Below are 24,309 nucleotides of genomic sequence, written 5' to 3'. Positions count from 1 at the left end.
CTAAATTAGAAACACTGGTACTTACCACGGTTTGGTAATACGATGTAAAGAACTCGATTTGTGCATTTTGAAAACCCCAAATTCTCTTGTAGAAAATGTGAAGCACCATCAAAATACTGTGCTTTTTCAATCTGACAAACACCCTCTGACGGATTAAACGAGCTAAAGTGATTCTTGATCTAAGTACTTCTAAAACTATTGAAGAAAAAGATGACACATACACACACACAGAAAGTATGTTATGTGTTATATATAATTACATGCATAGTATATTATGTATAGAGATAATATACATAGCTGTATATAATGTTAGTTTACATAGTATATAGAGCTTATATGTTATATAGTTTTTATCATGCAGGGTCTCTGGTCCCGCTCCCCGCACAAGAACACAGGACATGGTGAGGCCAAAAAGGAACACCCACGGAGCCGTAGGTAGGGGAGTCAGACCACTATAGTCTCACTGGTGGCTGGGTTGGAGACACAGGAAGCAGGAGCCACACGATCCGCAATCCGCCATCGGCACTTGCTAACCAGCCCACTTGCTAGCTGCAATCTGCTTCTCTGCCAACCAACCAACCAACCCCTTGCTAACTGCAATCCGCACTTGCTAGCTCAGCCACGGCAGTTATGTCAGTGGCCAATGGCTAACTGGTTACAGCTGACGGCCAACTAGTCACAGCTGATGGCCATCTATTATCTGAGCCAGCATCTTTCCTCGTGAGGCCGAGAGCCTGGAAACTGTTCTCTGGGGCTCTGTCCCCATAGTTTTATTCATATTTATATACAGTAGTACTTCGGTTTTCGAACGTCTCGGTTGACAAACATTTCGGTTTATGAACGCCGTAAATCCGGAAGTCAATGCCTCGGTTTTTGAACACACCTGGGAAGTCGAACATGTCACACGGCTTCCCCTGAGTGCAAGATCCTGAGGCCTAGCTCTCAGCTGTTTTCAAACGTTTCAGAACTCATGGATTACGTTCGAAAACCGAGGTACCACTGTATATGTATTTCAGAGAATGTTATATGTAATATATAAGTTTTATACATATTTATAAATTTATAAATATATAAAAATCTATATATAATACTCAATATAAAATAAGTATAATGTAATACATAAAAATATATTTATATGTAGAAAATGCTATATATAGTTATATAATAGTTTTATATATATTTATACACATTACAGAAAGAGGATATGTTATACATAGTTATATATTATATAGAGAGTTTTATATATATATATATATTTATATATATTACAGCAAGAGGGAATATGTTATACATATATCATGAAACTACTGGTGAAATTGGACGAAATGTCACCACTTGCCTGAAGTGCTCAGAAAGGAGCAGTTTGCTCAGCTGCAGAGAGTATTTGAGTGGAATAAGCCTTTTTCTAAAGGCTTTCTTTGATTAAGCGCAGTACCACTTGGGAGAATGCCGAGCTCAGAGGACTCGTGTTTTCCTACGTCACGTTGGAAGCAGTTCTCACAGCTGCTTGTGTTAGAGAATCATTCAGTTTCAAGGTTAACTAATAACCTATGGGGGCTTTTCTTAGGCAAGGTGGACCTTCCACTTCACCCAGACTGAAGGCAGCAGCCTTCTGTGGGGACTCACGCCCACGCACTGAGCCTGCTTACTGTGCGTCCACAGGGGTCTTCACATACCTGGCCCTCCCTTTTCCTCCCTGTTGGACCCACTCATCGCTCTCTCCAGTGATTTCCGTCACTGTCTTCCTGCCCAGAGACACACATAGGCAATCTGCTGTTGGCAGCATGACAGATCTCGTTTCTTTAGTCTTCAGATGAGACTCCAAACACTGGCCCTGTGGCACCCTCTTGGCCCATCACTTGTGCTGACTCTGCCTCACTGTGATGGCTACAAGCAAAACCGAGAAGCATTTCTGCTGTCACGTGTCCGAATGGACCCGACATCCATACAAAAACCCCTCACAGCAAGAGTGGGGAGACAGAATTTAAACATATACATGAATGTGGTCCCAAACTGGCCCCACTCTGTCTTCCCTGCCCACACCACAGGGGACACCAGGACATGCCTGACTTGCTCTCCCACTGGCCTGACAGCCTCGCGCGGCCACTCCTTTTGGCACCCCTGTGGCTCATCGATGCCAGGGAACCAATAGGCCACATGTGTGTGACATCCACCAATACCCCATGTCCCCCAGCCAGTCATCTTATTAGTGACCCCCAGCCTGGGTCCTGGGAAGGAATGAGGCAGGCAGTGTGCACAGTGCAGTGACTTTGAGAAGACAAGGTGGAGTATGTTAGAAGCAGGAGCCAGGAGCTATCGGGGAAAGCAAGGGCTTCACTATGGCCCTGAGAAACGGCTGGTCAGCAGGTCATGGAGGGAGGGACCGAGTCACCGAGTTTAAGGATCATCTAAACTTAATCAGATGAAGGATCCTGTCAGGGCTGACAACCTCCCTGTGAGGTGACACATTATCCTTTCAGTGATGTTCAGTATCTGGGACTTGTAACCGCCTCCAGCACCCCCCCCCTCCCCCCCCGTCCCAGTTCCTGAATCTTGTAACATGGCCTCACTGTCTGGGCTGTTTCCTCCGCTGACACTCTGGTGGCTCTGATATTGCCCTCCTCAGGCCACTGGATGACTGGGGCCACCTGATGACTGCGTCCTGCACGCAGGATGCTTGCTGCGCTCACGCACCAGCCCCATGTCACCACAGCTGGCTCTGTGTCCCACTCAGTCCCGTGTCAGAAGGGACATTCTGCAATCCTAATCTGACTGGCACTCATGACCGAGACCTGTCAGGCTCTCCGTCTGGGTCTGCCCCAGCTCCAGCCTCCCCTCCACAGCGCCCTCTTTCAGGCCGCAGGAAGCCCGGCCTGTCAGGGCGCCCGGCACCTTTCCCTGCTCTGCTCCCTCAGCCAGGAGGGCTGGCTGACTAGTCACAGCAGGAGCCTGTGAGGTCTTCCAAGCACACCCAGGGACAGGCCGTTGTGACCGCCTGTGGATGTGACCCTCTGGAGCACTGCCCTACTTGAACATTTTGTTGTCTTACAGTAAACTTCTGAAAGGCAGGGGCCACGTGGGAGATGCCTGAGGGCGTCATGGCAGCTGAGTGGATGTTGGAATATAAAACACGTGGCAGGTGAGCGTATGTGACACTTCACTGGAATTGCTACTTCCCCTGCTTCCATACCAGCGCAGCCTCGGCCCTGAGGATGAGGTTGGGGCGCTGGTTACCTAAAATCGAAAGGCTGGAGTGTCATGGGGCTGGGAGTTGTCAGGGGCTCCACAGCGGCACTGATCGGTTACTGTGATGTGCTGGCCCTTCGGGGCGGAGCAACTTCCCCGCTAGTTCCCCAAGTATTTGGGGAACTAGTTCTCAGAACAGACTCCACATCAAAGAAGAGATGGGGTGTTGGGTAAAGTTAAACAGCTATCTTTACTGCAGAACTTGGAGCCTTCGGTTCCTACAGATGTGAATGGCCAAGGGCAGGCGTTCCGTGGAGTTCCCCAAACACAGAGCCACTGTGCAACCTGCTTAGAGAAACACTGGGCCAAATGGGTGCGTTTTTACTGAATGACAGATGAAGGACCCAGAACACAGTATTTGCTCATTACTCATCCATCATGGTCACTCTAAATTATATCAATCGTCAGGATCAAGCCCTGTCATTCTCAGAGAGATCAGAAGAAAAAGATGTCTTTATGGAATCAAAAACTTTTATTCAGAATAAGCATAATGAAGGTAATTGCCTCATAAATGCAGGACCACAAAGTACTCAGAAAGGGATTAGAAAATAATTATAAAAATATTTTACTACAGATTAAAATGATTTGAAATGACAGTTATTGGCTATACAATGGAGGCTGTGTAATCGCACTGAAGATAACAGGTGAAACTCTTCACAAGATTTGCTTGCCCGGGGGCAGGAAATCTGCCCAGAGACCCCGAGAGCCATGGCGACACCCATGACACGGGCACGGTCAGAAGTGGCGAGGCCACTGCTAACGGGAGGGGACCAAGCTCAGGACGCGCATGCACCTGTGTGGCCCCCCCTGCTTACAGCGACACGCTTACATTCTCGTATCCCGCCTACGAAGACTTCCCGAAAGGGGAGTGACAGCATCACAGGCACGTCCCTGGGACAGCATCTGACCTTTCAGTCTGGCGAGTCTCATGAGGCACGCGTCCCTCCACTGCCTTCTGGCAGCTAAGTGCTCAGGGTCGTCTGGGACTGTCGCACACATGGCCTGGGAACATGGGGAGCAGAGAACAGAAGAGATGAGAAGAACAGAGAAGAAGCAGGAAGTGAATTCAGAGACAACAGGTCCTCAGAGACAAGTCAAGAGTTCTAGGACCAGACAGAACCACGGACGGCAAGTCAGACGAGAGGGGCCAAAGACAACAGGTGCCGGCTGCAAAGTAACATCCCTCGCACAGAGCGCCCGCTCGGCCCACACAGCTCTCTGTGGGAATCCACGTACCTGGTGAACCTTTTCAACCGTGGCCCCGGAAAACTCTGGAATGGGTCCGAAAGTCTGGAGGACACGTTTCATGCCTTCACCATATCTGCTGCAGTAGTTTAGCATACCTGAAACCACATGAACACAAGGGTCACAATGTCAGCAAGGATGTGACACAGCTCCCCGCTGAGGCATCCGTTCAGGGGCGTGCCCTGGGTCAGATGAACTAAAATCCTTTTCTCCCTGTGGGTGGAGAGAGGGTGGAGGTGGGCAGTGCACCCAGTTGGCTGGCCCTGGGGACTGAGGGTCCTCACTACCAGTCACTCGTCCAGCTTCTCTCAGCTCTCAGCATCCCGAACGGCAGGGGTCCCTCAGGTCTGCCATTCCACCTCCTCAGCGCATCTCAAGGGACACTCACACATTTAAGTCCCACTGTCCCCAAAAAGTTACCTACGACACTGTACCTGTGAGCTACTTGTGTAAATGGCTTAAGTGCATTTTCTAAGAAGCACAGTATCACAGTTCACTGAAATCTCTTGTTCCCTGACTTCCAGTTACCACTTGATAGGGTGTCTACAAGGCGGCAGGTTCTTTAATGCACGTTTGGAGTCTGGCCAGCCGAGGATAGCCCCGTCACCCAAGCCCCAGCTGCACTGCTCTCTGAAGGCTTCTGGGCCCTGGGGAACCCAACCCCTTTGTCGGATGCTGAGATCAGGCCTTGGGATTTTAATGGAGAAACCCATGACGTAGAGGCTCATCCTGACGGGAGAGGGGAGGGAGAAGCACAGTCACAGTGACCAGAGCAACTGTGGGGCATGGGCTGAAGCTGAGATCCTGGCTGAGCATCAGACATGCACAGAGGAACGCAGTTGGCTTTCTCCTCCAGGATGCGTCAACCCCGGCCGGGGGGCAGGCCGGCCAGGACCCACTCCCCTCTCATCCCTCCCCCCCTGGGAGGCAGTGAGGCTGGGCCAGGGCAGGCGTGCTCGGAGACAAGTCAGATCAGAGGCCGGCCCTGGGTGCACGCAGGAGAGCAGTCTCTAAGTCTTGGGCCCACCAACGATACAGGCTGAGCAGCGTGCTGTGCCTACTTTGGCCCAGTTCCAGCACTGGTCATGACCAGAAAGACTCGGAGGCTGGACGGTCAGGCGAAAAGGTAACACGGGAACAAATGGATGGCAGGGTTCGCGCAGATCCCTGAGCTTGGCTCTCACCCCCGACCCCAAATACTGCCTGTGATTATTAAAATACAGATCATCACCACCAGGTAGTCTTTAAAAAGAAACAAAACACTTTTGGGGTTTGGTTTTGGTGGAGCCACACGGATGTAAAAGCCTAAATTCCCTGAACTGCAATTTGATTTGCCTCCTGTCTTCTTTCAGTGTGCTAATCCAATTTGCTCTCAGGAGAGGAATGGTTTTGAAGGGTAAAAAATTCAAATATACCAACTTGTCTGACACTAGCACCTACAATTTAAGTGGTGGGCACTCTCTTTTTAAAATAAGGGGTTTCACTCATTTAACACAAGTATAACCTGACAGTTCAGGATTCTGGAAGGCTCCCTAACAGTTCCAGCACTGGCTAGCTCCCTTATACAGCTCAGCATTTCCAGAGCACAGAAAACAACCTACACATTGATTTCCTTCTGGAAATGAAATATTTCCTTCACTTTATCTATGTGTGTATTTATTCAAACAAAAGGCGATAAAATCTAGACACAAATACAGTGTATTCCTTTCTGGGAAGCAGAGACACAAGAATCAAATAAGTTGGAAAGATACTGACTGACGGCTCAGCAGTATCCCACCTGTGGGAACACAGAAGCTCCACAACGCCTCTCCACGGGGAGCAGCCACGAGCCATGGACGCGATTCACGGACCAGGTTCACCTCTGCATGACTTCACCTTTTCTGAACAAACGTTCACCTTTCACTGTCCCTGTGAAGCCACGTGAATCTCCCAGGGGCTTTCTGTAACTTTTTCCCCTATTGCCTTTTATACAATGTGCAGCTTTAAAAGGGCATTTATTTCCTCAAGATAGAATAAAACACGGTGAAACCCTTTATAATACCATTTGTAATGTCCGTCCCCCCCATTTATTCAGGAAGCCAATTAAAACTTCAGTCTTTGCAGTATATCATGCACTCAGGCTCCTGGGGTGACCAGCCCCGTGTGTGTGTTGACAGTAAGAAGCCACACAGCCAGCATGTGGAGACCCCACCACCTCACCGGTAGAGAACCTGACACCCTCAGGACAGCTCTCCCAATAGCTCAAAGTCCAAGCTCACAGTGACTTAGCAATGTCCCAGCAAATTCATTACAGTTATTGTTATTTGCAGCATGCCCCCTTCCATTACAGCAGTATAAAAGGGGATTGAGTGGGCATTGTTCTAGAATACCCATTTCAGTGGGAATGAGAAGAAAAGCTCACTTTACCTTTAATCCCAGTAGCCTGTCTGTCCTGTGCGTTACTGTGGAAGTGGGCCTCCCATCTTTCTTCTATGCTCCCACACCTTCTATTCTGTTCAACCAGGTATTTCCAAGTACTTTCAGAGAGCTTAGCTTTTCAGAAGACTCAACCTAGTTTCTTAAGAGATAGCTTATACGGAATAAGAAAACATGGAAGAAAGAGCTGGCTTTCATGAGAACAGCTTTAGCTTCTGCTGATTTGTCATTCTTCAGCTTAAGACCCTGGAGGTGAGAGTGCTTTCTTGTCAGCCCAACCGAAGGCTATGGGTCCACAGGGATCCATCCCCCCTATTTGCATTTATTGAGCAGGCACCCAGCACACGGCCCGCTGTCACCCATGGGAGCAGCTGCTGGGGTGCGCCCGGGTGTTGTTTCTTGGAGAGACCTAAATGCCACCCACACCATAGGAGACTCGTTTTCACAAGCATGTGAACCCACACCTGTGGGAATCCACCTGCTTTTAAGAGACAGGGTTTCACAGAACTTATTAGGCCCCAAAGCACAGGGAGACATGATCTAATTCCCACCAGAGCTAGAGCTCACTGGACAGGGATGCAGGTGGAGACAGGAAACGACAGGACCAGCCCCATCAGCTCACCTGTTTCACTGCAAATCAGAGCTCCACATAAATGAACCAGACCCGCCAAGTAGGCATCCCAATTTAAAAAGAAGAAGACAAACATCTACACACAGGAAATTCTGAGAGGCCAGGTGGTGGACATTCTCTCAACTGGACGTGATTCCCAGGGTCTCAGACACAGTCATTTCCCAGGTCAGACTGAACCCAGGAGGCTGCCAGCGTATCAGGGACCTGTCCTCTTTTCTGACCGACTAGTCTAAAAGCTTAGCAAGGAAATAAACCAAAGAGGTAAAGTATTCAGATTTCACTATTCCACAGCAAGAATGTCCTAATCTGTATTTGTTCTGTATTTCTCTCTTATGTACTTGTATATATTGGGGGGAGAATTAAAAAATAAACTAGGAGCCTAGGGAATTAAACAAGACAAAAATCTGTATAAATATAACATTTATTACAGACGTAATGTGTGTCCGCCATCCAGCTAGGTGTCTCCATCTGGTTTAATTGTCACACTCCCCATAAGGTAGTTACTATGGCTACCCCATTTTACAGGTGGGGAAGCTGAGGTGCACAGAACCAACTGTCATGGGGCTATTTAGCCTGTAAGTCAGGTAGGGAGCCAGGCCAACTGGCTCCACTGCCCAGATCTGCCCTTCTGAAAACTTGTCCTTCGTGGGTGTTGCTTTTGTAAAGTAGCCGGAAGGTGAAGTAAGCACGCTGGCCTCCTGGTTTTTCAGGTGCTATTTTATTAGATTAAAACAGATCATAAAATATCTTTACCACTTCTAGATAAACTGTAGCTTTGAAGACAAATAAGTAGCCTTAAGCTGAGATGCTAACTTTATGAAAACAACATCAGAAACGAGATGAAGTCCCAGCTCCAGTGTTGATATATTCTGGGTGACACTGGAGCACAGTGAGCATTTCCATTGGTGCTGGGCCTGATCTTAAAACTGTCTCATGCTGCTCCTTGGAATGCTCTGAAGTTGAAAACTACATCCGTCCACCATTATCATATGGAGCCAATTAGGTTTTCTTATCATATCTACTTTGTTTGAAAATTTGTCATGAGCCTCCTTCCTGTCTGCCCCTATTTGATTCCTGAGTTTCTGGTATCATCGGCTTCTGTTTCTATTTGTTTCCAAGTCAAAGTGGTTCTCAGCTCTCTCCCTATCGATTTCTGGTGATACCTGAATTATCTTAGTTTTCTCAAGGAAAAAAAAGAAATGAAGAAAAAGAAAAACATGGTGGTTATCCAGCAGTGTCTACATAACTCCAACATTTCAAATGCTTAGATATATTCATCACTTTTAAGGTCCTGATTGGAAAAAATATGTGAAATTACCCTAGACATTATTTTAACGGTCCCTCACAACTCCTGTTTCCCTTTTACGAGGGTGTCTTTCATTGCATTGTCCTCCTGTGCTCAACTGTACCCTGCCATGCGGGTGCCAGGTGGCAGTCCCCGCTCCCTGCCGATGCCCTCAGCTCAGTGTGAAGAAGGATCAAGTCACTTACTGAACCACATCTGCACGACACACACCCAACCCAGTCAAGGCCCCAAGCGTGCACGGAGCGCAAGAACACATCTAGTAAGACTGCCTGCAATCACCCAGTGGAAATTATTTTTCATTAATTACTGGGGTGAAAATAGACTGAGTGCTACCTCATGGGATTATAAAATCGAAGGCAGACCCCCAGAGGTCTCCTACTCCGACTTCACTGGGAGTCTCCTATCAACAGCCAAACCTCCAACCTCCAGCGGCTCAGTGACCCACTCCCAGCATGGCCTCTCCAGCCATAGCAGCTCCAGGTACTAGAAAGTTCTTCCTGACCTCACACCTGCCTGTCATTCCGTCTTTCATTCTGGTTCCACCCCCACAAAACACCTGGACAGACAGAAGACACACACACACTATTCTGGTCACTTCTGGGTCAGCTCGTTTCTTGATGGTTTTGTTAAATATAGACTACGGAGCTGACTACAATATTTCTTTTCTCTTTCTGCATATGTTTTACAAGTTAATAATAAAATTACCAAAATATTATACAATTGTGGAAATTGATGACAACACAGAAAAGTAAAAAGGTAATAAAAGTGACTTATAATTTCAATACCAAGTGACAGCCATTGTAACACTATGCAGGTGACATTTCCCCAGATTGTCATACGTGGTTTTTTAAAATTTATTTTGTTTTTATTTGGTGTAGGTTTTATTGCTTGTTTTTCAAATGACGTCTTCTATTTGAATCACTTAAAATCTGGCGGACAGTTTCATTCTTGGAAGCTTATCACCCTTCTCAAATGATCCTTCTCTCAATCACCAGGTCCTGGGCCTGTGCCTACATCCCTCGCCCTTTGAAGTGGCTCCCAGGCCGCTGGCTGGACCAGGCTCCCCATCCTGCAGAAGCCCCTCCCTCCCGGCCTTCAGCTCAGCAAACCACACTGGGAAGCTGCCCGGGTTTAGGCAGAAGGAACGTCCAGCAGAGGCTCACATGGTTATCTCCCTACCTTGGTTTTCTTGTCTTTGTAACTAATTTCAGCATCTTTCTCAGAAATATACCACCTTATCTCCTCTCAGGCTGCTGACATGGAGCAAGGTCTCCATAACCTCACCTACCTCTCCTCCTGGCCTTCACCTGTGTGCTGCTCCACACGGAGCCCTGAAGTCCGTGGATGCTGTGTGACTTACATCCTAGGACAGAGCGGTTGTCCCAGCCCCCACCTGTCCTACCTGTGAGCAACCAGGGCTGGCCACTGTCTCCTGTGCCCGATACCGTTTCTATTCAGTTGTAAGAAAAGGTGACATCTGACTGTTTACAAACCCATGAAAACAGTGGATAGCACAGAATTCTCACCCGAGCCCCTGTGGACCAAAGCCTACCTTCTGCATTGAGATGCATAGTTTCCAGGGGACCCATGAAGGCATACCGCAGGCCCAGGCCATCTGACATGACAAGATCCAGGTCGCTCGGAGACACTATTCCATCCTAAATGGAGAAAAGAGGCAGCACACAGATGAGGCCTTTGGAAAGACCATTTTGTTACTGTCACTTTCATTAATCGCAGCAGGATTCCAAAATACTCTCCAAGCACTCTGTGTTTTCATCAAATTTTGCCTGACAAAATGACAATATAGGAATGGATCCTGAAAAGACACTATTTTGTGAAATGTCAAATACCAATCTGCTTTTTCCATAGCTTTAATCAACCTGAGCTTGAAGGAAAGCCTTCTCCCATACTCTGCCCACTTCCACTGTCATCCCTTCTCCACCCACAACCCATGTCCCCCTCGCAGCTTTGGAGCCCAGGGACAGGCCTAGAGAAGGGAAGAAATAAACGGGGTACTGAAAGAAAAGGGCAACAAAGGTTTTCTACACTCCTGCTAAGATCTGAGGCAGGAAGACTGGAATCATCAAAAGAACTGCAAACTTTCTTCCAGGCTGGGCCTGCCTGCAAGCCTGGCCTTGTTCAGCTTTTAATGAGTTTGTAAAGAATGATATTCTCTGATGAAATGCAGCTTAGAACTGGGTGTTGTTTGCAAAGGTGGGGCCCTAGACTCTTCTGCAAATGTGAACTGTAAAGCAAGAGGCAAGTTATTATGTGTTTAGGTTGCATGTCAAATTGGCCATTTGCATGGCCTGGCCTGTCTGTCAGGCAGCCTCCTCATCACGTCCTTGTGGAAGCAGCAGGGGTGCTTCAGAAATGCTTGCATGACTGGCCCCTTCACTGACAGTGCATTTTCCATCTGAGGATACTGTCACCTTGGCCATCAGCTGTCAGGAAGACAAATGTGGGCACGCCGTCATATTTCCCCCTAAGTCCTCACTGGTCAGATGGCAGAATTATTGTGACATCTCCAGATCTTCTTTTCTGCATGGTTTCCTTTACAAATAGAGCACCCTGGGGTAGAGACAGCACAGTCCCTCCGTAAGAGGCCACTAAATGTGCTGCTGTGGCTGACACCTCTGCCACCGATAGGCCTCAGCTGTGGACATCTCAGCTCTGCCCCTACCCCCAGGGCACACACACACACAGCACCCATCCAGGTCCCAAGAACAGGCTCAGGCACGTGGTCCACCCAGCACTACCTGTTACTGTGGGTTACAGAGCAAAGCCTTTACCTGTTCTGTCTGAGGGCTGAGGGTGTCTGTGTGGGGGGCTGTAATCGCAGATGCACCATGGCCGTGGCCAACAGGGAGGAACGCTTTGCCCCCCAGTTGACCCTGGTGTGGAGTTGGGGGTAGCTGGGCCAGGCCCTTCCAGCTCAGGAACTGGAGACTGAGCTCCCCCTGCTGTCCGGCCTCCTCCCGCCCTGGTGACTTCTCTCTGTCCCAGACTTCAAAGTCACCCAAGAGGTGGAGAGAAAGGGGATTTAGACCCTCTGACTGCATTACCTGCAGCCCAGCTGTGGAGGGAGAAACACTAGCCCTCTCAGAGCTGTCTGGGTGTCTGTACTTCCCGTGGTGACCTGGGGGCGGGGGTTTGGGGAGGGGCTGGAGTCCAAGAACCAAGAAGACAAAGAAAGGTACACACGAGGGGCAAGTGTGAAGTAGTGGGATGAGGGAACCACTTTCCATCTAGTGGTGTTTGTATGTCAGAGAGAGAAACTAAGACGTCCACAAACCAGGAACATATGGTATAGAGAATAATTACAGAGCGACACTCCCAACCACCCCCGTGCCCACCTTCCTGATCACATCCTTCCCAAAGACGAACACCTGACTTCTGTAATAACCACTTCTCGTAAGACTTGCCATCTATATTTATATTCCTAAACAACAGAGGTTGCTTTTTACCTATTTCCATCCTCTTGAAATGGACCCACACTGTGCACCCTTCTGTGACTTGGTCCTATGCCTTCAGGGTCCACCTGTGTTGTGCAGAGCTGTGGTCTGTCCATTCTCACCAATGTGTGAAAACCAGAGCTCCATCCATCCTACTGCGCATGAACATCTGGGTTCTTGCTAGTTTGCAGCTACTGTGAACAGGGCTGCAGAGAACATTCTTGCTCATGGCTCCCAGGGAGCCTGGCCAAGAGCAGAGCTGCTGTCCTGAGCTCTGGCTTCTCCAGCCTGTGCGCTAACACTGAGCTGCTTCCCGAAGTGGCTGTACACACATGCACTGCCTCCCACAGCCTGTGTGTTCCAATCACCCCACATACTCGCCAAAACTTGGCAGCCTCCTGCTTACAAACTGGCCAATCTGTAAGGCTATCATGGTATGTCCCTGGGTTTCTTATTAGTTCTAAATCATCCTACCATGCGTTCATTTATTCAGCAAATTATTCAGTTTACTTGAATGCTGACAAGTTTCACCTTCTTTCACTTCTGATAGCAAAACTGACAGGGGGAGGGGCAGCAACAGGCGGAAATAATACACAAAGCTCAAGGCAGTGCCCAGAATCCAAGAAAGCAACTCTGAAGCACAGGGCAGCCCCACCCTCCTCACCCTCTTCACCAGGCTCTCAGGGCAGGAAGGGTGGTTTCTGGTTCCCTCTCCAGGCTGCCTCCAGGCATCTCCTGTGGCACCCTGCACCCCCACGGGCTCCGGAATGCTTGGAAAGGCAGCCAGGCAGGGGCCCTGCAGGCTCTCCCTCCTCCCTGACCTCCAGGCCAACATTCCAGAGCCTGCAGTTTTCATGACAGTGCTCAAACTGTGAGGGGTGCACATATGGAAGCCATCCTCCACTTGCGACACTGTTTGCCTTGGCTCTTTTATAACTGTGTTTAGTACTTTTAGGGCTGACTTCAAAAGGATTTCAAAATAGCCAGAAAGGGAGCCACCCCAGGGCTTCTGATTTGTAGGCATCGTGTGAGCTGACAGTGACCTCGGCTACATAAAGCCTCAGAGGGACTGTCCGGGCCGTGCCACACGCCGCCTCCCAGTTCCCGAATGTTGTCCTCTCCCTCCTGTTCCTCCATGGAAGGGCTGCCTGCTTTCTCAGCGACTGTTCATTAGCTGAACAGGTTAAAAGGGGAAAACGTAGTATCTTCTCTTCCTAACTCCTCCTTTCTGCCTCATTTGGGTTTTCTGAAGCAGACTTTTGAAAGCGTGAGTTTTGATCCAGAAGCTAAATCCAGAGAAAAGAAACAGCCGTACACTTATGGCTGAGATGCTTGCTGATCAGGATTTCACGTCACTGAAGCAAACAGTCGGCTTTATTCCTGCTGCACTCAGCACTGAACTAAAGGTTCGTGATTAGTATATTCTAAGCTCGAGATGATTCATTTTGCTACTGAGTTCAATTCCACTGAGGGGAGTGGAGTTTGGCAGCCCCAAGTGTGCCTTTGGGGTACTGATTATTTTTAAGAAACAAAATACTCAGAAATAGCCCTTGACCATCCCCCTCCACCTGCTAAGTGACTTCAGATAGACACACCTGCTTCAGGAAGGGGACTCTGACTTTTCACCTTAGCACCTGTGAATTAAGTGGCAGAGGAACCTGCAGAAGCATTTGCTGGACTCCTCTCTGCGTCAGACTGTTTTTGGGGCCCGGCAAGATTTTGCTGACCACACGTTTGCTCTTTCTCCTCTCCCTTTGAAGTCCCAGACCCCGGCTTTCCTGTCCTTAGTCCAGAATGTCAAATAAACTCAAATGCCCAGAAATTTTTCTTTGGAGGGAAGATGTTGAGACACTAAACACTGCTTCAGGCTCCGGCCACCCTGAGTGTGTCCAGCAGGAAGAAGCTGAGGCCTGCGTGAATGTTACAGCACAGACACTGGCGAATCCGCGTACTCGGCGAGAAGAGTCACGTAGTGGGACGGGCCAGGACGTTAAGTTAAAGGAGCCAAGAAAGCTGCAAGCTCCTGCCTCCAACCACACCCTCAGCTGCAGGACTTTCTACATGTTACGGATTTTTACATTTAAACATAAGTGTTTAGGGCTTGTCTTTTATTGAAGAAATGATGTATAAAGTGTCTGAGTGAGTCTCCTCGTGGTTGAAAAGAGCTGGCCTCTCGCAGCCCTGCCCACTGACTCTGGGGACATCTGAGCACCTTTGCCTCATCCTGTCCTGAGCGTCACGTCCTCCCAGAAGTGACGCCACCTCTGCTCCCCCGTGGCATTCCTGGCTCGGGCCTCCCTTTACAGACCAGCCTGGACACTTCCTCCTGCTTCACCCCGTGCTCTGCAAGAAAGCCATTTCCTCTCACTTCCCATTCCCCAAGTGTCCCCTGTGGGTCCGGCCACATCCTTGCCTGCCCCAAGGTCTGTCGTTCCTTCTTTTGTGTTCGTCTGCTCAAGTTCAGGTACAGTGTACAGTCTTCCCATGGCCATATCCACGCACCCTAGCCGACAGTACCTTTCTTTTTCCTTTCTCACCAGGTCAAAATTCACCCCGCAAAGCTTTTCCTAAGACGTTTTCCTGCCATTTCTGCATTATTTATTCTACCTCCTGGAAATACGCGCAGACATGGTACTGATGAGAGAGAAGGAACTGTCTCCCATGCCCTACTGCGCGGAGCGCACTCTCCTGCCACCTCGTGCACACCTCTGGGGTCCACTGTTCCTGTGCCACCTGGCCTCTGTCTTTTTTGCCTTCCAAAGCCCAGGATCGGTTTGTCTGTGGCAGCAAGCTCATCGCAGAGGACGTTAAGGAGTCCTCATGGCTCCAACTCCTCCCACTCTCTCACCCCATCAAGTTTCCCTAAGCCACCATGGACCCATCATGACTGTTGTTCTCCTTAGCTCCATCACTTTATTGGGCGCCACCTGAACCAGGACACCTGTGGGAATTGCCGGGCCTTTGGAGCAGACCATCTGCACCAGGACCTCCACCAAATCGGTTGAGACCTGCTTTCTCATGGGCTTTAAATTCAGACAGCTTCCTAGCAGGGGCCTTCTGTTCAGAGAGAGGGAGATGCAGAGGGCAGCACTGCATGGACCCTACGGGTCTTGGCACTTTAGGAAGTCCCAGAACTGTCTCAGATCCCACACCTACGGCTCCGTGCTGACCACGGGGAGAGGGCCAGCTAAGTCTTGAGGCCATGCACGTGCAATGTAGAGTCTGCCATCTGGGGGAAGACCCATCTGGAGGACGTGAGGCACATCATGATGCGGGGCTGTGTGGGGAGGGCGGCGCAGGGCTCTCCCGAGGGTCCCACAGTGTGATGACTTCCTTCCAGCCAGAGCAGCGAGGGTGTGAGCACTGCACACACTGCAAACTGGGGCTGCCAGCAGTTTATCAGGACTCCTTCTGACAGCAATTGTCTTCAAGGAGACCACTTTCATGATTTACTCATTACTTTATGGAAGGTTACTTTCTGAGCAGCCACATTGGTGGGCAACAAATTGACAGGAAGGAGCTGCTGATTTACTGAGACACCTCCAGCCCCATTAGCAGACAAACATAATAAAAACATCACACACATAACTCAAAATTTTAAAAACCTACTTAGTGTGCCTGGGATTGCTTAGTGGTGTTAAAGTAAGAGCTTCTATGCTAGTATTGTAACTAAAAAAACTAATTGGAAATGCTACTATGCTAACACCTGCCTGCTAACCATCACCAGCAGGTAACTGATCAGTGAGTATAAAGGAAGGGTTTCAGTGAGTTGGAAAATTAAGAGGCAGGAGGGAATGGGCCCCTGAACTAGAGGACAGAAGGACAGCAGGGGAGTCCCCAAGAGAAAAGGCAGAGACAGGCGGCTGCAAGCGACAGTGACACTGTGCAGCCTTGCAGCCCAGCCTTCTTTGCTGTCCCCAGCTTGTGACCTGGGAGCACGGAGGCACAGCGCCCGCCCAGTTGGAACTCTGAGGGAGGGGCAGGCAGACAGGGCTGTGCCATTCTTCTGGGCTGGCACTGGGGGCCCACGCTCTGCTCAGACCTCTTGGTAAAACACTTTATTCCCAGAGGATGCCCCACCCCACCCGGTGAAGAGACTGCTGAGCTTGCTGAACAATGGGACACTTCTTCACGTTTGCACAAAAGGATGGATTCCTTTTGCTGTGTTTTTAAGGTCAAGACCTTTACCGTTCTTTCAGACTCTATGATACTGTTGTTTTTCTCCCTGAAAGCACTGTTACAAGTACAGCATAGCAAGAAAAAACACACCCGGCTATGACCACTGGGGCCTAAAGAGCTCTGGAACGTCCCTGGCATCAGCACAAAGTCCTCTCTTTCCCTTTCCTTTTTTCATTTGTTTCCATTAAAAAACTTTATTTTAAAGAATATTCAAGGGAAAAATATCACCTGTTTGCCTGATCCTAAGTCAAATGACTCTCATTTCTGTGTTCCTGTCTAGTCTCTATTAAGAATGCTTTTCACAAATCTTCATTTTTAATGGCTTCATGGTATTTCATTCAGTCGATCTTCTTAAAAAAGTCGTATTTTGTTTTCAGATAGCTTCCAGTTTTCTGCCATGACAGCACTCCCATGCACCCCTCTGCACGAGCAGTCACTCTGGAGTCTCAGAAGAATTCCTAGTCGTGGGTGTCCAGGTGGGAGAGGAGCGACATTTCTGCGACTTGATAGCTGTGGCCAAAATGCCTCCAAAGGCTTCAAGGCACAGCTTTGGCCATCAGCGATGTGCGTGGGCTGCTCCCGCAGCCTGATGACCCGTCCACCTCCCATTTCCATCTGCTCTGTCCTGAGCGGCCTCCATGGGGGCTCTGAACAGCGGGTGTTTTACAGCTGACTCAGTGTCCTATTGCATCAGGTAAATGAGATGTTCAATCCACTCTTGTACAACTTTGCAAAATTTGCCTGAGTCATTCTGCAGGAATGTTTGGTGCCCTGCTTCCAGGAAAACTTGCAGGTGTTGGCAAGAGGCTGAGCAGCTGTCCAACCCAACCACAGCCTTTGCATAACAGTGGGCAGCACTTAGTCTTTTCTGCTTTCTGAAGTCTTGAACTTGCACCTTCCCTGGAAGGGAGTGTGGGCCTGTCGGTTGCATCAGGTCTTTCCTCTCTGGCTGGGAGTCAGTTTCACGTCGCCTGTAGAAGTAAGTCTTGGCGAAGAGTGCAGGAAGCAAAGACATGCAAATCTATGTAAATGGAGGAGCCAGCTCAAGGCTCTAGTTAGTTTCTCATGAGAAAAACCATGAATCATTATGATAGTTCTTAATTTAACTTCAAGATCTGTAACTATGCTCCTCGCTGTGCCATTCACACGGACGCCAGGACGAGGTGTCTCTAAACGAGAGTCCAGCACCTATCACTCATATTTCGATTTTTTCCCACACCAGTGGTTATTCTCACCCAGCCGATCCTCAAAGCATCTTTGGAGACGGGGAGCTTGCTCAAGTTTAAGTTTATTCTATCCTTGCTCTAACTAGAGATTGAAGTGGGCTCCCTTTCTGTAGCCCCTTCTCCTTGCCCTCTGACTTGGGGTGACACTAAACAAACCCAGTGCCTGCTCCATGCCTTCATACACTGCATTTCATTACCTGACATTTACCCGAGACAGAACTTTTTGTGGCTCCCATTTCCTAGTGAAGACAATGGTCTGAGCCCAAACGGCTCTGGTGCGGGAGGGGCAGAAGGACTGGTACATGACCTAGTCCTTTCCTGAGTTGCCAGTCTGTGTTCCTGGTGGTGATGGCAGTGGCAACATTAAAGCAGTATTTGTACAAGAAAAACTTGAAAATTCAGGAACAAGTGCGTTGAAAAGTAGAGCAAAATAGAACTAGAAGAAGATCAAAAGCTGGGATTAGTAAAAAAGACCAGGACAAGGAAAGATGGCATGAAGAAACATGAGGACAGTAAATAAAAGTGAGGGCGGGCAAAAAAAATATGTGAATTGAATAAGAAAATTTAATATGAGAATGGGATGATTAGACAGAAGGAAATATAATTCTGTGTAGCTGGTAATCAATAGAGAAACAGTCATGGAAGACTCATTTATCAAATACTGCATCCCTGATGCAGGACCCCTGCACCTCTCCCCTTCTCCATGTCTGTTCGAAGGACCAGATCAAGTACCACTGAATCCATCAACCTTTTGCCTATTGTTAGTCATGAGATGTGTCTTCTCTCCTCTCCCCGCCCCACAAAGGGCTAGATCCAAGAGCCAAAGGGGAAGGCCATGCTTTGAACTTCTGCTCTATCCCCTGTGAGGGTCGGTTTGGCTAGGCTCGAGCGCCTAGTTTTCCGTTAAACATAAGCTACATGTTGTTGTAAAGGTATTTTGGGGCTGTGACTACATCTATAATCAGTAGCATGTAAGTAAAGTGGATTATTCTCCATAATCTAGGCAAGCTGCATCCAAACAGTTGAGAGGCCTTAGGAGCAGAACTGAGGTTTCCACCATCAGCTCCCATCCGATTTCAGACTTGCTAGTCCTCCCAAACGCATAGACCAATTCCTTGGAATAAATCTTATTTTATATACATACGAGGTCTGACAATTAAGTTCACCAACTTGTTGCAATGATGTTGCTAACATTTTTTTGATCTCAGAGGGATTATTCATTATGAATTTGTACCAACTGGACAGTTAACCGAGTTTACTATTTGGAAGTGCTGAAAAGGCTGCGTGAAAACGTTAGACGACCTGAAGTTTTTGCCAACAATTCATGGCTCTTGCATCACGACAATGCACCAGCTCACACGGCACTGTCTGTGAGGGAGTTTTTAGCCAGTAAACAAACAACTGTATTGGAACACCTTCCCCACTCACCTGATCTGGCCCTCAATGACTTCTTTCTTTACATGAAGATAAAGGAAATATTGAAAAGAAGACATTTTGATGACATTCAGGACCTCAAGGGTAATATAATGACAGCTCTGATGGCCATTCCAGGAAAAGAGTTCCAAAATTGCCTTGAAGGGTGGGCTAGGCGCTGGCGTCAGTGCATAGCTTCCCAAGGGGAGGACTTCAAAGGTGACCGTAGTGATATTCAGCAATGAGGTAGGTAACACTTTTTCTAGGATGAGTTCGCAAACTTAGTTGTCAGAGCTTTGTATAACCTACTGGTCCTGCCTCTGTGATAGGACCCTGACTGATACACCCCAAACCTTTAATCATACATAAACTCTGTGCCACAGTAATTGAGCACTTTATTAACCATCTTGCATTTGCTTCTTATTCATGGACGGCAGTCTTACACACACCACTCTCTCCCAAGCTGGGCATTTACTCTTAGCATGCGGGTGCAAAGTATGTGCCAGGCCACGAGTGTATGTTGGTTGATTGTGGCAACTCTTAGATTTTAAGCAAAGGAAGTAGAAGCTAGAAGTTTTTTAATAAAGAGGATTCCTCACCCCCACTCCAGCGAGGCTCTCCTCATCTGGTGATTTTTTAAGACATGATATAACCAAGTTTTGAACCAATAGTGTTCCTTGAGGTGTCTAGGCTGGTCTGTAAAGGGAGGCCCGAGCCAGGAATGCCACAGGGGAGCAGAGGTGGCGTCACTTCTGGGAGGACGTGACGCTCAGGACAGGATGAGGCAAAGGTGCTCAGATGTCCCCAGAGTCAGTGGGCAGGACTATGAGACGCCAGCTCTTTTCAACCACGAGGAGACTCACTCAGACACTTTATACATCATTTCTTCAATAAAAGACAAGCACTAAACACTTAAGTTTAAATGTAAAAATCCGTAACATGTAGAAAGTCCTGCAGCTGAGGGTGTGGTTGGAGGCAGGAGCTTGCAGCTTTCTTGGCTCCTTTAACTTAACGTCCTGGCCCGTCCCACTACGTGACTCTTCTCGCCGAGTACGCGGATTCGCCAGTGTCTGTGCTGTAACATTCACGCAGGCCTCAGCTTCTTCCTGCTGGACACACTCCAGGGTGGCCGGAGCCTGAAGGAGTGTTTAGTGTCTCCAACATCTTCCTTCTAACACGACCCACCTGCCATCTGCCTGTTGCCACTGCCGTTACCATTGTCCTCTGGTCCAGACGCTGAAGCCACAGACTGCTGCTGCCTCCTTGATCCCAAAGACTGTGAAGTGAGTCACGGAGCCTGGTCTGTCCTAGCTTCTTCTTTTCATTTTGTACTGTTTTTCTTTCCGAGAGTAAAAGTCCGAGTCATTGGCAGGTAACGTATTGACTCAGTCATGGGCACCTACTCACGATGACATTGATGAAGAAACACCACGAGTGAAATGACAGGGCCCCCTCCGACTGTCAGAAAAGGATGGGCTGTGAAGGCAGCAGACTGTCAAAGCTGTGCCAGAAGCAAACTTCCTGGGGATGGAGGTGAACTTAGAGAACTGGACCCATGCCAATACTGGTTGATGAAATGAGAGGAAAAAAACCCAAGGACCACCTAGCTTCGTGTGGCTGCAGCATGTGTGACAGAAATGCAAGAGGTCGTGATAGCACTAAATTTATAAGTTTAGGTCAACTTTCTTCCCTAAAATATGCTTGCCCCTATCAGTCAGTCCCCTTCGTGTCACCTTCCCTTCTGTAACAAAGCTCACTGCACACTCTAACTTAGGGTAGCAGTTCATAATGTGCACGTTGTCATTCACTGGCCATGAGTGCACCTGAAGGTAGCCTTGCAAGGGGGACGCATGACCTCACGAGGGTAAGGAGACTGCCTGCTTCCCGTCTTACCCGAGAGGGACCTGCTTCTGTCACACAGGCCCCATAACTAACAAGAGGAGACCTGGCCACAATTTGCAGCCGTGCTCCAGGATCACAAGGCTAGATGAGGGTGGCTGACACGCACGCAGCCCGCATGACAAGGCAGGTGCCGGGCCTCTGGTTATCCATTTCAAGACAAGTCCAAAGGACGCAGTGAGGCCAGCTCTGGTTTAGATTAGCGACTCACATCCTCTGGGCAGTGCCCACCTTGCATTCGTTTGTTCTGATGCATTTGTTTTAATCAAAAGTGAATTAAATCTTTTTTAAATTAAGTTCACATCTCTTTTAGGAAAACCAGAGGTGTTCAGTGTCATAAAACTCGGACTGGAGATCATGGCTCTAAAGTGATCATGTGCGAGTCTCTCCACTAAGCAGAAGCTGGTTAGAGCTGCAGATTTATTTATGGGCCTGAGACCGAAATAAAAAGTCAGAAATGAGAGACCCAGAGAGACAGAAAAACCTGGAAGCAGAAAAGACGAACAAAAGGCGGTAAAACATACAGTATCGCATTGAAATTAAGATTAAGACTCCATCAGTTGAAAGTTAAATTAGGAAGAAAAACGCTGCCAATAAAACTAAGATGTTGAAATGTAAAAAAAGAAAAAAAGTTTATCTTAGAACACATGAAATATAATACATGAAGACTTAAGAGGCCAAGGTCTCCCTGGGCAGTGAGCCATTTCTTCTCTGACTTTAATGTGCACATGAAACTCCTGGGTTGCTCGTGAAGATGCAGACTCCGATTCTGTGGGCCCGAGTGGGACCTGAGACGCGGCATTGCTAACAATCTCCCAGGGGAGGCCATGCCTCGGGCCTCTCACGTATGGCTAGAATGTGAGCACTTTGGCTCAGAGCTAACTCACAGCTGACAGCTGTTGCATACTGAAAAGAATACTGGATTCCAGGACTCAGAAAAACATCGTGGTCATCATCACATTAGAATCCACAACATTTACTATACCACTATGACATGCCAGGCACATTCTCTGCCCTTTACATACATAACCTCGTCCAATCCTCAGCACATCCTGGTAAGAAACAGCTCCATCGTCACCCCCACTTACAAATGCAGACACAGAAGCACAGGGGTGACACAGGTTTGACTCCCTGCCAGTCTGTGGAGTATGAATCCGACCACCTAACCTCCTAGGCTAGTGTCTTCATTTGTATAGGCACACAGAGCAGTCTGTCACTCTTCGTTCTAAGATTGGATGGTTGGAAAAGATGTGAAAATCCTGAGAAAGGTAAAGGACAGTATTCCATAACCTCTGAGATACTGTACAGGCTGACGTCACTGATGAGCCAGGAACTCCTGGTGGCTCCTGGTGCTGAGTCCTGATTCCCATGTCACTGTCACAAAATACGCTCGACAGAAACCCTGAATGGGTTTTCCACAAAGAGCTTCATCTGTTCATTTTATTACATGATCTTTGGGATTCACTTTATTAATTGAAAAAATTCCTTATAACAGCTGGCATTTGTGTCTGAAATAAAGCTCAAAGACAAAGTTCTGGAATCTCAAAAGGTCCAATCTGGGTCCCACAGGCCACACTCTTCCTGACGAGAAACCAGAACTGAACTTCTGCAGCTCAGGGCCCATGGAACAGAAATCCTGCTTAGTGATCACACTGCTCAGAAGGGTGAGTAAGACCTGAGCTCAGCACTTTGCAGAGCTTGTCACCAGTGTATCCGACAGGCTGAGAACCTGCTCGTGGCTCCATGACTCATGTCTGCTCATGTCCGCCCACCAGTCTTCATAGGGCAAGGCTTTATGGGCAATGCAAGCTCTGCTAATGTCTGGGCAAGAGTTTTTATCACCACAACACAGCTTCCCTGATGGTGCTCATTAGCTTAAGAATATTGACACAAAATCCTGGCCAACAGGATCCTGTCACCCAGTGACGCAGCCTCAGGCTGCTAGGCTGTGGCCAGACTTGTCCATCTGGCATTTCCAAGCCTACGAGGTCTGCTCCATCCCGATTCTGATGTCAAGGGAGGGGAAAAAACGGAGTGACACAATACACTAGAACCCAACACCCATGTTCCCTCAGATGTCTGGGTGCCCAGCTCTTGCAGAGCTTACAGGGCTGTGTGGGGATGAACAGGTTCACAGGTAGTGACAAAACAGTGTGTCACAGTATAGGATGCAGTGAAGATAAGGTGCTTCTTATTCCCGGCTCTTTCCCTCTCTGACCCAGAAATGAAGCCTGTGGCTTGGCTCCCCTCTCAAGCCCCACAGTTGACAGGCCAGCACACGAGCCTCCACACCCTACCTTTCTTAGAATTTCTCTTTCATGCTTGGCTGAGAGTATAAAATATGCCCTTTAGTGAGTAAATGTGAAAACAGGAAAACCACAGAGCAAATTAATGAAACAAAAAGTTGCTTCTTAAAAAACGTCAATAAAATTGATAAACTTCTAGGAAGACTGATAAAGATAAAGAGACAACAGACACAAATCACCCACATCAGGAATGAAACCAGGGTCATCACTACAGACGCTGCAGCCACTGAAAGGATAATAAAGGAGTACCACCAACAACTTTATGTTCATAAATTTGCCAAGTCAGAGGAAACAGACCAATTTCTCAAAAATGACAAACCACCAAAACTCAACCAAGATGAAACAGACAACCTAATTGGTTTTAAAGCCATTAAAGAAGTGGAATTTGTAATTAAAAACCTCCTGAAAAATAAGTCCAGGTAGTTTCACTGGAGAATTCTAGCAAACAAAGAATTAACAAAAATCTTACAATTTCATCCAGAAAACAGAAGGGGCAGGAAAATTTCCCAACTCATTTTACATGTTATTACTTTGATATCAAAATCAAACAATGACAGGGAGGGAGGAAGAGAGGGAAGGAGCGAAGGAGGGAGAGAGGGAGGGAGGGAGGGAGGAAGGAAAGAAGGAAGGAAAGAAGGGAGAAGGACTACAGACAAGTATCTCTTCTGAACTTAGATGCAAAAGATTCTCAACATAAGCAAATCAAATCCAACAACGCCTGAAAAGAATGGCACACCACAGCCAGGCATGCCAGGCTGGTTCAACACGGGAATGTCATCCAAAGTGTCCTCCCCATCAACAGAGCTACAAGTGGCACCACAGCTTCCTCTGCTTCTGACACCCACATCAGGACACAGCCAGGGCTGGGTGGGAACGCAGGCCATCACTCTGGCCCGGCCCCTGCTGGTCCCACTCCAGCTCATACCCCAACATGGAGGTGGGACCCCTGGAAACCCATGCTTGGATTAGATTTGTGCTATTCCCTGTT

At 48.2% G+C, this 24,309-nt stretch overlaps 1 protein-coding gene across 2 annotated transcripts in view; it reads right to left on the bottom strand.

Moving 5' to 3' along the window:
* Nucleotides 1-3,701: 3,701 nt before the first annotated feature.
* CRYL1 (crystallin lambda 1) overlaps nt 3,702-24,309 on the bottom strand; it is a 108,634-nt gene continuing 88,026 nt past the window's right edge. For both annotated transcript variants that reach the window (XM_081046280.1, XM_081046281.1), the window contains exons 6-8: nt 10,396-10,501; nt 4,483-4,589; nt 3,702-4,248 (exon numbers count right to left, since the gene is read on the bottom strand). In XM_081046280.1, the coding sequence (XP_080902406.1) occupies nt 4,072-4,248; nt 4,483-4,589; nt 10,396-10,501 (390 nt within the window). In that variant the 3' untranslated portion in view covers nt 3,702-4,071. The remainder of the gene's footprint in view (nt 4,249-4,482; nt 4,590-10,395; nt 10,502-24,309) is intronic.

This window comes from Rhinolophus hipposideros (assembly GCF_964194185.1).
Source record: "Rhinolophus hipposideros genome assembly, chromosome: 4".
NCBI lineage: Eukaryota > Metazoa > Chordata > Mammalia > Chiroptera > Rhinolophidae > Rhinolophus > Rhinolophus hipposideros.
Note: the sequence above shows the minus strand (reverse complement) of the source record. Positions and strands in the feature narration are given on the sequence as shown.